This window comes from Meles meles, chromosome 19, assembly GCF_922984935.1.
Source record: "Meles meles chromosome 19, mMelMel3.1 paternal haplotype, whole genome shotgun sequence".
Lineage (NCBI taxonomy): Eukaryota > Metazoa > Chordata > Mammalia > Carnivora > Mustelidae > Meles > Meles meles.
In genome coordinates this window covers 11,903,915-11,916,034 of record NC_060084.1, presented here as the reverse complement: position 1 = coordinate 11,916,034, position 12,120 = coordinate 11,903,915, and the positions used below count along the sequence as shown (strand labels likewise).

General features: G+C 47.6%; 1 protein-coding gene across 2 annotated transcripts in view; it reads right to left on the bottom strand.

Annotated features, from left to right (window-relative positions):
• Nucleotides 1-12,120, bottom strand: part of WDR59 (WD repeat domain 59) — a 96,373-nt gene that overhangs the window by 62,576 nt on the left and 21,677 nt on the right. For both annotated transcript variants that reach the window (XM_045987800.1, XM_045987801.1), the window contains exons 3-6: nucleotides 9,333-9,468; nucleotides 4,599-4,684; nucleotides 3,483-3,563; nucleotides 633-670 (exon numbers count right to left, since the gene is read on the bottom strand). In XM_045987800.1, coding sequence (XP_045843756.1) covers nucleotides 633-670; nucleotides 3,483-3,563; nucleotides 4,599-4,684; nucleotides 9,333-9,468 — 341 coding nt within the window. The remainder of the gene's footprint in view (nucleotides 1-632; nucleotides 671-3,482; nucleotides 3,564-4,598; nucleotides 4,685-9,332; nucleotides 9,469-12,120) is intronic.

The following is a 12,120-nucleotide window of genomic DNA, read 5'->3' as shown; positions in this document are numbered from 1 at the left end:
TTATGGTATTGTGATCATGTTTTCTTACAGGGTTCTTCTCTTGCATAAATATGACCTACTGGAATATTCATTGAGGAAATAATATGACACCCAGGAAATGCTTCAAAAAATTCTTTTTTTTTTTTTTAAAGCAGGCTTCACACCCAACATGAGGCTTGAACTCACAACACTGAGATCAAGACCTGAGCTGAGATCAAGAGTCGGACACTTAACCAAATGAGCCACCCCACCCAGGCACCCCTTCAAAATCACTCCAAAAGAGATGGGAGTTGGGGCTGGGACAGTGGGTAGAGGTAAAGATTAAATAAATAAGACTGGCCGGCAGGTGACCGTTGTTGAAGCTGGATCGTGAACATAAAGCAATTTCATCTTCTATTTTCCATACGTGTTTGAAATTTTCCACAATAAAAAGTTTAAAAACAAACCATTTTGGCTCCTGTCCTTGAATCCTGAAATGAGTTCCTGACCATGCTTAGCACGCCTGACTCTAACTTCCGAGAGCAGCCTAAAACAAGCCCCTTGCCAGGAGGGACCTAAAATCCCACCCATCTGAGCCAGAGACTGGGGCAGGGGCAGTCCCCCTGCGAGGAGGGATGGAAGGAATGACCTGAGCCAGGGGAGCATACACTCACCTACGGCGGACAGTGCAACCGTGGGCTTCCTTGTGTCTCTGGAATAGAAAAGTCAGAGATCAAACGCCCGATCCGTATGCCACCATCACCCCCGTACTTTCCGCCCTCTGCACGCAGTTCTCCCTCCCCTCTCAGTGCGTGCTTAGAGTTCAGAGGGAACATGAGGGCCTTAACAACAAAGGTAAAGAGAGCCCTATCTCCCTTCAGGGACAAACTTTCTCAGCTCCTTCAAATGAGGCTGAGGCTGAATTTCAAATCACATAGTTGGAGCCACAGAAAGCGAACTACATGATTCAGCTGGCCTGCGTGACCCTGACGTTGGGATGGAAGAAGCCAAAAGAATCCCTTCCCGGGGCCATTTCTCCTAGTGGCAATGAAGTGACAGTCATGGAGGCTTAACTCTGCAAGGACCTTCCCAGCAGGACCTCAGAGCTGAAGTAAAAGGTGACTCTCAAATTCGCCGTTAAGAGGGGGAAGCAGCCCAAGGGTCCTCTGACAGAGGAGTGGATAAACAAGATGTGGTCTATACACACAATGGAATATTATTCAGCCTGAAGACGGAAGGAAGTCCTGCCGCAAGCTACAACAGGGACAGACCTTGAGGACATTAGGTTAAGTGAGATAAGTCGGTCACAAAAAGACAAATACTGCATGATTTCACTTCCACTTATATGAAGTATCTCAAGTAGTCAAATCCACAGAAACAGAAAGTGGGAAGGTGTGGAATGAGTAGTTTTAGCTTTGTAAGATGAGAAGTTCTGGGGATGTGTTGGGCACATATTTTACTGAACTGTACACTTAAAAATGGTGAGGATCTGGGGCGCCTGGGTGGCTCAGAGGGTTAAGCCTCTGCCTTCAGCTCAGGTCATGATCCCAGGGTCCTGGGATTGAGCCCCACGTCGGACTCTCTGCTCAGCGGGGAGCCTGCTTCCTCCTCTTCTCTCTCTGCCTGCCTCTCTGCCTACTTGTGATCTCTATCTGTCAAATAAATAAATAAAATCTTGAAAAAAAAAAAAAAAAGTGGTGAGGATTGGGGCGCCCAGGTGGCTCCATCGGCTGAGCGACTGACCAACTGTTGATTTCAGCTCAGGCCATGATCTCAGGGTCCCAATACAGAGCCTTTCGTCAGGCTCTCAGCTGGGTGTGGAGCCCGCTTGAGAGTTCCTCTCTTCCTTTTCCTCTCCCCTTGCTCTCTAAATAAATAAGTAAATAAATAAATAAAATCTTTTTTAAAAAAATGGTGAAGATGGTAAATTTTATGTTTTGGGTTTTTTGACCACAATTAAAAACATAACCAAAAAAAACCCCCAAAAACAAAAAACAAAACCTCTACTCCTGGATAGAACAGGAGACTCTCAGAGAGACACTTCTGGGTTCACTGTAAGGCCAGAGGGCGACTTCACCTCCAAATGGTAACATGACTGGACTGAGTGTCAATCCAGACCTAAGGGATGAATGGCCAATCTGCAGCTCAGGCTTACTATCCAGAAAACCTGAGAAGGAATCATCTGTTCAGTGTCCCTTAATCTTTAAATTATGAAAACAATTATTTCACGTCAGTGAGGAATACTCTAAACTTGCCCCGTAGTTCCTGGGGATTTTGTTTTGGTTTTTGTTTGTTTGTTTTAAAGATTTTATTTATTTGTCAGAGAGAGAGAGGGAGAGAGCGAGCGAGCTAGCACAAGCAGGGGAGAGGCAGAGGGAAAGGAGACTTCCCCCTGAGCAGGGAGCCCGATGCAGGACTCGATCCCAGCCCCTGGGACCATGACCTGAGTCGAAGGCAGAGGCTTAACCGACTGAGCCATCCAGGCGCCCCCTGGGGTTTTGTTTATTTACAAGCAGCCCCCCTTCATCACCCCCAGATTTTGTGTCCTTCCCCCTCGGCACTGCCATTAGACCAACTGCTGCTGAGGCACTAACGCAAACGGGATGCGGGCGAAGTCCGCCACGCACACCCTGACCACGGACTCCCTTTCCCTGGTCTGTCCACCTCTTAGAGTAAATCATCCCAGAGCCCCTGACATTTGGGAGCAGAGCAGTCTGCTGGCGGGAGGGGGTCCTGTCTGGGGGACTCTACGGACCACACCCTCTGGTTAGTCCCAGCTGCTATGGCAAAGGGAACTTGGCTCTATGAAGGGAGAACAGACATTTACTAAGAACTTCTGACACGCTAGGCCCCGGGCCGGGTGCTCCTTCACTTGTCACTTCACGAAGAGTCACCCTGAGAGATGGCTCTCAGTGGCACTTACAGGTGGGCGATGGAAGTTTCGCCGAGAGCAAAGCAGACGTGCCTTAGAGCAGTGCCCGCCGCAGCTCATGTGTGTCTGTACCCACCAAGCCCCCTCACTGTCACCTGTCACTTTAGTTAAACTTCCACTGGACTTCCAAACACCAGCACCTGATTCTCCACCAGAGGGATTTCCCTGCATGCTGAGACCTGCTTTGCAAACCTCCGTGACGGGCCTGAAGTGCCAGGGAAGGGGGACCCCAGGGTGCAGGCTTCAACCAATGACTGCCAATGGATGGCACCCCCACTTCCTTAGCCCTCGAGGTGGGACGCCTCTGAGGAGGGAGTTCTGAACTAGCGCCTAGCAGCCCCCATAAGCGTAAACACCACCTGTTCACAGGGGTACCTGAAGGATAACACGCCCCTGCCTGGAGCCTTCCCGGTCCTGTCTCTCTTCTCTATCCCCCACCAGCATCTCTGTCACCTCCTAAACAATGTGCCGGCCACACATCCTCATCTCAGGGTCTGCATCCCAGGGAAACCAAACTAAGACCCCTGATCTCTAAAACAAAGGTCCCAGATCGTCCCAAAGCCTGGTGGTTTGGCATTTTAATTGATCTTACTTGATATCCCAAATGTAGATGTAGGTGTCCACGGAGCTGGTAACCAGGAGATCCGGCTCAAACACGGCCCAGTCCAAGTCGCTGGGAATATGAGATATAAACATAACAATTCAGAGTCCAGTTCCAAAGTGCCAGCAGACTTAGTTTCTAGTAGCTTCCGAGAGTCACCACTCATGGGCCTCCCTAACATGACTTAGGGGACCAATCTCCAAACTTCTCTGGGAATGAACTAGACTTAAGTGAGCTCCAAGAGAAACTTCCAGGCCCTCCCCCTTGTCATTCCCAGCTATAGGATCACCTGCTCCCAAAAAAGAAATGGAGGATTTCAACTTCAAGTGCATGCGTGCACGCACACACAGCCAAAACAAAGTAATTTTTGACTTATCATTCTTTAAATCAGATTCAACCACAGGTACCTTGAGTAAAACCAACATCCCTTAGAGCAGTGGGAAACTGCCACGTTGCCACGTAGCTTTCAAGAAGGGCAAGGCCACCCTACCCATGTCCTCCCTTCTAGAAAGGCGGTTCCAGTGCAATTAACACAGGCCGGGAGTCCAGCCTTTCCCAGCATTTCCTGGGCCAGCTGCCCCACTCCTGCACTCCCTGCTTGCGACCTCCCAGGAGGAGTATTCCCCACCCAGAAATAGTGACCTAAGGGCAGGATGGATCAAGGAACACTCCAGAGGCCAAGGCCACAGGCAGGAGGCGACCATACAGCTGGGTAATGAACTCTGCTGCAGGAGATCTGTGCCCCAAGCTGCTGAAGAAAGAGCAAAGGGCTGCCTCCTGCTCTCTGTACTTTTGGGCACTGCCAGTTGTGAGTGGAGCGATTCTGCTCGCTCCCTCCCATGGCAAAGATCAGCTCTAATCCTTCACTCCAGACTGGGCTGTATCTGTCTTGAGTGTCTCCTGGGATCGGGGTTAGCGGTTACACCAAAGCTGGTTGATCTTGGCTATGAGGGCCATCACTCCTGAGAACGCTAAGGACCCAGCAGCCACCCGTGGCCAACGCAACACAGAGGGTCAGGCCATGCAAGGAGGACGGTGTCTTTGTTTTAGTTCCCATGAGACTACAACAAAGAGACAGGCCAGGAGCTGCGGAGGGCTGGTACCTACCTGATGACACGAGTATGGCCTTGTAGGGTGGTGCCGACTTCCCCGCTGCCATCTTTCCACTTATAAAGGTCGACCCGCTGGTTACTCTGAAAAGGAACAAAGGAAAGAAGGCAGCCAGGAGCACATCAGAACATATGCTCTCACCGCAATCTGCCGAGGGCTGAGAAGGGGAAGCCATGCAGAAACCAACGCGCATGGCAGAGATCTACAGACTGACTTCCTTATGAAGCCAAGAGAAATGAATACACTTAACATCTGAGCCACCCTTACCTCAGTCCACAGCACTCTAAAGGGCAGTGCTATCTTCAGAGTGAACCTACCCTGAACAGGTACAGCTGAAAGGAAGCTCAGAGGCAGTACTGAGCGCATGAGCAATGGCTTATGGAGATGCTCCCTGGCTGCTAGAGGGACCGCCTCCCAACACAGAAGGTCACACACCCATCTCTCCAGCTGCTGTCACACTAGATGTTTTTAGCTCGCCTTTCCCACTCATCAAATGCCTGGAGTCCTTCCACCATACTTTAAAAACACATATGCACGAGAAAGAAAACAGAACTAACACCAAAGGCATGTCCGAGGAGGCAAAAATTATACAGATTCCTTGAAATATGCCTATACTTTCTTAAAGGGTTAAGTAAAAAGACACAGGAAAAAACTGGCCAGAAGAAACCACACTACAATAGGGAAAGGAGAAAAGAAAAGGCCACATTTCACTGAAAGAAACAGCCAGCCAGCAAAACACTTAAATATCAAGAGCTTAAGAAACACACCAAAAGTGAACAAAGATTTTAATAGTCTGATTACTAATAGGTATCTAATAATTTCTGAACAGATATGGAAGATGCAGGTACATTAATATCTATATATTATCAGACTGATTTTCATTTTAGGCTCAGAGACAGATGTACAAACCTCTAAGGTTTTAATCCAGAAATACCAGTTTCCAATTCTAAATAGATAAGACTTCCCGTCTAAAGGTTAGGATTCAAAACAGCTTCCAACGGGAACAGGAATGAGAAGTCAAGTCCCCTCATCTTACAACACTATCCCATCTCCGCTGGGCGACTCTGCTGGTGCGAGTCTACGTCCTAGGAATCTTAAGAACCCTTTCCTGCTCTCCCGCACCACGCTGCGCACTAGCTGCCATCACCCACCTTACAGGGGAGGCAGCTGAGGCTTGGAGTTGGGAGAGCACTAGAGATAAAAAAGTGTCAAAACTAGGCCTTGACCTCAGATGTCCGTAACTCCAAAGCTCTTTCTCCTGAAAAATGCTGTCTTCCAACCAACAGCAATAAAACAAAAAAATCAATAAATTAAACTTCATCAAAATCAAAAGTTTCATACATCAAAGGACATTATCAATAAAGTAAAAAGACGATCTACAGAATTAGAGACATATTTGAAAATCATATCTCTGGGGCCTGGATGGCTCACTCGTTAAGCGTCTGCCTTCAGCTCAAGTCGTGATCCCAGGGTCCTGGGATCGAGCCCCAAGTCAGGCTCTCTGCTGGGGGGGAAGCCTGCTTTTCCCTCTTCCACTCCCCCTGCTTGTATTCTCTCTCTCTCGCTGTATCTCTCTTGGTCAAATAAATAAATAAATAAAATCTTAAAAAAAAAAAAACAAAAAAGACCAACTTTAATAAAAAAAGAAAATAAATGAAAAGAAAATTATATGTCTGAGGCATCTGGGTAGCTCAGTGGAATAAGTCGACTCCTGGTTTTGGCTCAGGTCATGAGCTCAGGGTCATGAGATTGAGCCCTGAGTTGGGCTCTGTGCTCAGCAGGGAATTTGCTTGTCCCTCTCCCTCTGTTCCTCTCCCTGCTCTTTGTCTAAAATAAATAAATAAAATCTTTTTTTTAAATCTTAACTTGGGGAGCCTGGGTAGCTCAGATGGTTAAGTGTCTGTCTTTGGCTCAGGTCATGATCTCAGGGTCCTGGGACTGAGCCCCAAGTCAGACTCCCAGCTCAGCAGGGAGTCTGCTTCTCCCTCTGCCTCTCCCCCTGCTCATGCACTCTCTCTCTCTGTATCTCTCTGTCTCAAATGACTAAATAAATAATCTTTAAAAAATAAATCATATCTCTGAGAAGAGTCTAGTATCAAGAATATATAAATAACTTTGACAACTCGGCAGCAAAAAGACCTATAGTCCAATTTCAAAATAAGCAAAGGACTTCAACAGACATTTCTCCAAAAAAGATGTGCAAGCAGCCAACAGGCACACGAAAAGATGCTCAAATCATTAGTCATTAAGGAAATGCAAATCAAAACCATAGTGAAATACTACTTTATACCCAATAGGATGGCTGCAAATTAAAAATTGAAGAAAAAAGGGGCGCCTGGGTGGCTAAGTCAGTTGAGTATCTGCCTTCAGTTTGGATCATAATCCTCCAGTCCTAGGATCAGTCCCTGCATCAGGCTCCCTACTTAGCAGGGAGTCTGTTTCTCCCTCTCCCTCTGCTCCTCTCCCTTGCTTGTGCTCTCTTGCATGCCCTCTCTCTCAAGTAAATAAGTAAAATATTTTTAAAAATAAAAAAATTAAAATTAAAGAAGAAAAACAACAACTTTGGTGAGGATGTGGAGAAACCAGAACCTTTACCCATTGTTGGTAGGACAATAAAACGATTCAGCCACCATAGAAAACAGTCTGATGTTGCCTCAAAAAGTGAAACACAAACTTACCATATGACCCTGCAATTCCACTCCTAAGTATATACCCAAAGGAACTGAAAACAAGGACTCAAAGAAGCACATGTACACCCATGTTCATTTCTGCTTTATGTACAACAGCCAGCCCAAATGTCCACTGGTAAAAGAACATTAAACAAAATGCATTACAGCCGTACAATGGAAGAGTAGTTGGCCATAAAAAGGAGGAAAGCACTGATTCATGCTACAACAGAGATAAAGAAGGTAGAGACAAAAGGCACGTATTGTGTGGTTCCGTTTATGTGGAATATCCAGAACAGATAAATCTACAGAGACAGAGCACAGGCCGGTGGTTGCCAGGGGCGGTGGGGAGGGGGAATTCGGAGAGATGGCTAAATGGTAAGGGGTTTTACTTTGGAGTGATGGAAATGTTTGGGAACTAGAGAGGTTGTATAACATCATGAATGTAGTAACTGACATTAAATTTTCCACTTTAAAATGACTGTCAAAAGAAATTAAAAAGAGGGGCGCCTGGGTGGCTCAGAGGGTTGGGTTGAGCCTCTGCCTTCGGTTCTGGTCGTGATCTCAGGGTCCTGGGATCAAGCCCCGCATCAGGCTCTCTGTTCAGCAGGGAGCCTGCTTCCCCCTCTCTCTCTGCCTGCCTCTCTGCCTACTTGTGATCTCTCTCTCTCTGTGTCAAATAAATAAATAAAAAGTTTTTTAAAAATTTAAAAAGAAAAAAGAAAACAACTGCCCCCCCCCCAAAAGGACTATCTCACCACTCATAAACAAATGCAGGGCTAATCCACTCAGGCCAAGTACTGACTGGTGGGCCTCAATCAGCGGTTTCTCATCAGAGGTGATTTTGCTTGCCAGGGACATTTAACAATGTCTGGAAGCATCTTCGGTTGTCACGATGAGGGGGAAAGATGAGGAGGCGGCTGAGACTTGCGGATGGGGGCCAGGGATGCTGCTGGAGCTCTCACAATGCGGGGGACACCCCCCACCACCAAGAATTATCTGGCCTGAGATGTCACTAGTACCCAGGTTGAGGACCCCTGGACCAAATGAACAGGGGCTGCGGGTGAGAGGGGAGAGAAAGTCCTAAAGGTAGAAACCAACAAAAAGAGCACTGTTCCTAACACCCGCGAAAGGGGTCAGGAGTGGGAAAGCAGGAGACTGGCCCCCCGTTTCTCCTTCGGAACAGCCCCTAAACCAGCTCCACCTCAGATGTCTACGGTGAGAGTGAGACAGTCAGATTCTATTTTGGAAATGACGGGGAAGAGCAGCTTTTTGTTCCTCCTGAAGCTGACAGCAGTGCTCTTCTTTCTCTTTCCTCAGATGCTTTCCTCTCACAGACTGGCATTTCTGATATGAGAAGACCCAGACAGCCCCGTGAATGACTGCATCTCCTGGATGATAAGACGGGTTTCCTTTAAATACTGTCCTCCCGGCCCCGTGCAAAAGAGCCAAAGGTTTAGTTTTCGAATTGTTCTAGGAGAATAGAATGCTAATAGAGAATCTGGCGAAAGATCCCAGAGATGATCCAGCCCAGATCTTTTTTCAGTCACAAATCCCTTGAAAAACCTAGTAAAACGTGTGCACATTTTCCCTGGAAAAATTCACACATAAAGAGGCACATAAAAATCTCAGGGGCTCAGCTGATCTAATAAATCCCAATCGAGACTGAATCCCTTCCTCTCAGTGGAAGGGTGTGTGGAGTCTTCTGATCCCTCCGAAAAACAATGAAGGTCAGAGTCACTAGCCAGTTACCTTCCTGCCAGTGAAAACAGGTTCCTACCGCACAAGAGGAACAGAGGCATCTACTCGTTTCCCTTTCAAAATCTGGAGCCTCAGAAACACAAGATCCTCACCCCGGGTGCCAGCGGATCTGCTCCCATGTACGAACACATGCACGTGTTATACATGTCAGCAATTTGCCTCAATCTTCCTTTTAGAACCATCCATACTTCTTTTCTGCCTGAGAAGTGAGGGTTACATTCTCTTCTCTACATAAACATAGACCTACTGGCCCCAGCTCATACTTATAAAAAGCCTTTTCCTTGTACCCCTTAAATGACCTCACCGAGGCTGCAAAGTAGTGTGCAAAGCTGTCGTGAGGGTTCCACTGCACGGCTCCAATGTCCCATTTGCTCTGGCGAGAGATCTTTCGGTGACCTTCGAAAGGGGCATCTAGATTAACGATGTATAAGAATCGGCGGCTAGGAAAACAACATCAACATTGTAACGAGAGAACAGCATTAGCATTAAGACAGAAAAGCACATTTGGAATTACATATGGTTTGCAAACAGTTCAAAAATATCCCTGGATGTGTACGACCTTTACTTCGTCTGAAAGTCATATGAGGGACAAGAGGACATCAAGGTGACTATTCAGTGAGTGGGAGCCACATCCCTGGGAGAGCCTGTCTCTAGACATGGCCTTCCCCACCCTGGCTCTTTGGAAGTCTGACATCTGCCCACCGGATTCAGGTCCAAGCCTCTCTGGTCTTTCCCAATCGTCCTGCTAGGATAGGTCCCTGCTTCCACACTACGCCCACTGAGCAGTTTGCATTGTGACGGTAGCATTCATCTGTGTAGGACAACTACTGATGGTAAGGCTTCGGTCCTGAACAGAGTGAGTGGAGTAGGGACCGTGTCTCCCATCTCTGCAGGTCCCTCCTCACCAGGCACAGTGCTCTGCATTCGGTAAACAGGCGCTACACACATCACTCATCCCTTAGCCAACTACTCTAGAGAAAATCTCAAATTCCCTTGCAAGTCGGAAACCTGGTGAAAGCAACTAAATTAAGTCCACCAGGAAGGAAATAATAACCAATAAAGTAATAATGAAAATAACATATTAAGCGCTGATATTGTTCAAGGTGCCAATCAGTATAAAGGCTCCGAAAACAGGAGTGTCCTGTGCTCACCTATCTTCCCTCTATTTAAGCGAAAAATCCTTGGTGTGTGAACGAATCAACATCTCGGCAGCCATCAGCTGTCGTCAGAGAACACTTGGGGCCCCTGGGAATCCCCAAGGGGAGGTGGGCGCAGTGATGAAGAACAAGATTAATCGTCCCTGCTCAGAAGAGATAGGAAACGCAAGGTAAAATGGCTCGTCAGACTCTAGCAGAAACCCAACACGACAGGGCTGGGAAGGAAGCAGAAAAACACAGGCAAGACACGAATTCACAGAACTTCCGGAACTTCTGGTGCAGAACAAAGATCTAGAATGTCTGAACCCCTCCGAAGCAATCACCTGATCCTGCAGCAGGGACGCTGGCACTTTTCTATCAGCAACAACAACAGGGAAAGGCCGAGAGCTAACTGTGTGGGGCGCGTGTCAACAGGGCAGGTGGGAGGCATGAGAGAGGCATGACAGAGCCTCAGGACACAAGCACTTCAGCATAAACATGTCTGATCGAACACACGTGTATATCTTCATTCCCCCAGAAGACCCACCAACTATGTAAGAGTGAAAACATAAAATACAGAAACCCACAAAGACAAAGACAGAGAGAGGAAGTGGAGAGCGCAAGGACAAATGGTAACTGATGGAGAGAAAGCAAACTGCAGAGGGGCGGGAACGACAGGCAAACTGATTCACGCTGCAGAGCCCAGGCGGGCCGGGGAGCTAGAAGCTTCGGCCTCCCAGCAAGAGGAACAGAGAGGACTGGAGAATCAAAGGCTGAATAGAAAAAACACAGTTCGGGGGCACCTGGGTGGCTCAGTGGGTTAAAGCCTCTGCCTTCGGCTCAGGTCATGATCCCAGGGTCCTGGGATTGAGCCCCGCATCGGGATCTCTGCTCAGCGGGGAGCCTGCTTCCTCCTCTCTCTCTCTCTCTCTGCCTGCCTCTCTGCCTACTTGTGATTTCTGTCTGTCAAATGAATAAATAAAATCTTAAAAAAAAAAAAAAAAGAAAAAACACAGTTCGAAAGAGCACTAAGGAGAGCAGTTTATGCGCACCCCAAGAAAGCCAGGTGACTACCTCTCTTTATAACTACCTCTCTTTCACCCGGCAGAGCAGGGGGGTGTGCTTCAGAGAAACTACTTGCGGGGAGCCCCGGCCTGGGACAACAGGCACAGGGGCGGGTGAGGATGAAGAGCTGTGCTCAAAACAGGGCACGAGGTAGAGTATGGGGCCCCCTGGCCTCTTCCCTCCTCAACACTCACAGCGCCGAGCTTTTGTCTTCAGATAACATGTGACAAGAGGATTCTTCTCAGGGGCAAATGATCAGCCCAAGAAAGAAACAAAAGCGAACAAGTTAACAACACAGAACCCAAGAGATAACGACATCTGGGCGCCCTCCAAGAAAAGGGGTCTGGTTCCCACCCGATCTCCCTCCAATGAACCCCACCGTCACACATGTAAACTGACCACTCTTTGACAGCAACAGAGAGGCAGTGAGTATCAGTCACCAGAGGAACCATGAAAGGCAGGCACCAACTCGGTCGAAAGAAATAGAAGGAAACAGCAAAGAGGAAAGAAGAAACCTAGAATGAACACCTTCAGAGAGGTAGAAGAAGACAAGGTAAAGAACAGAGAACAAGAGAGAGCTCCTGGAAATGAAAAGCATAATGAAATAAAGAAATCTGATCAAAGAGTGGGAAGTTAAAGCTGAAGGAAACACCCAGAATGCAAAATAAAATGGACCAAAAGAGAATTCACATAGGATATCCAACACAGACTAAGAGCAGCCCCAGAAAGAATGAGAGCAGGAAGTTGCGGTGGGGGCTGGGGTGTGGAATTGAGACTCAGTGCAGGAAAACTCTGGAAGACACAGACTTGCAGACCGAAAGGGCCTTCCAACACTGCTAAAAATTACTCTGGATCTCAATCTGACTAGGGATCACATGGGCGTATACACCT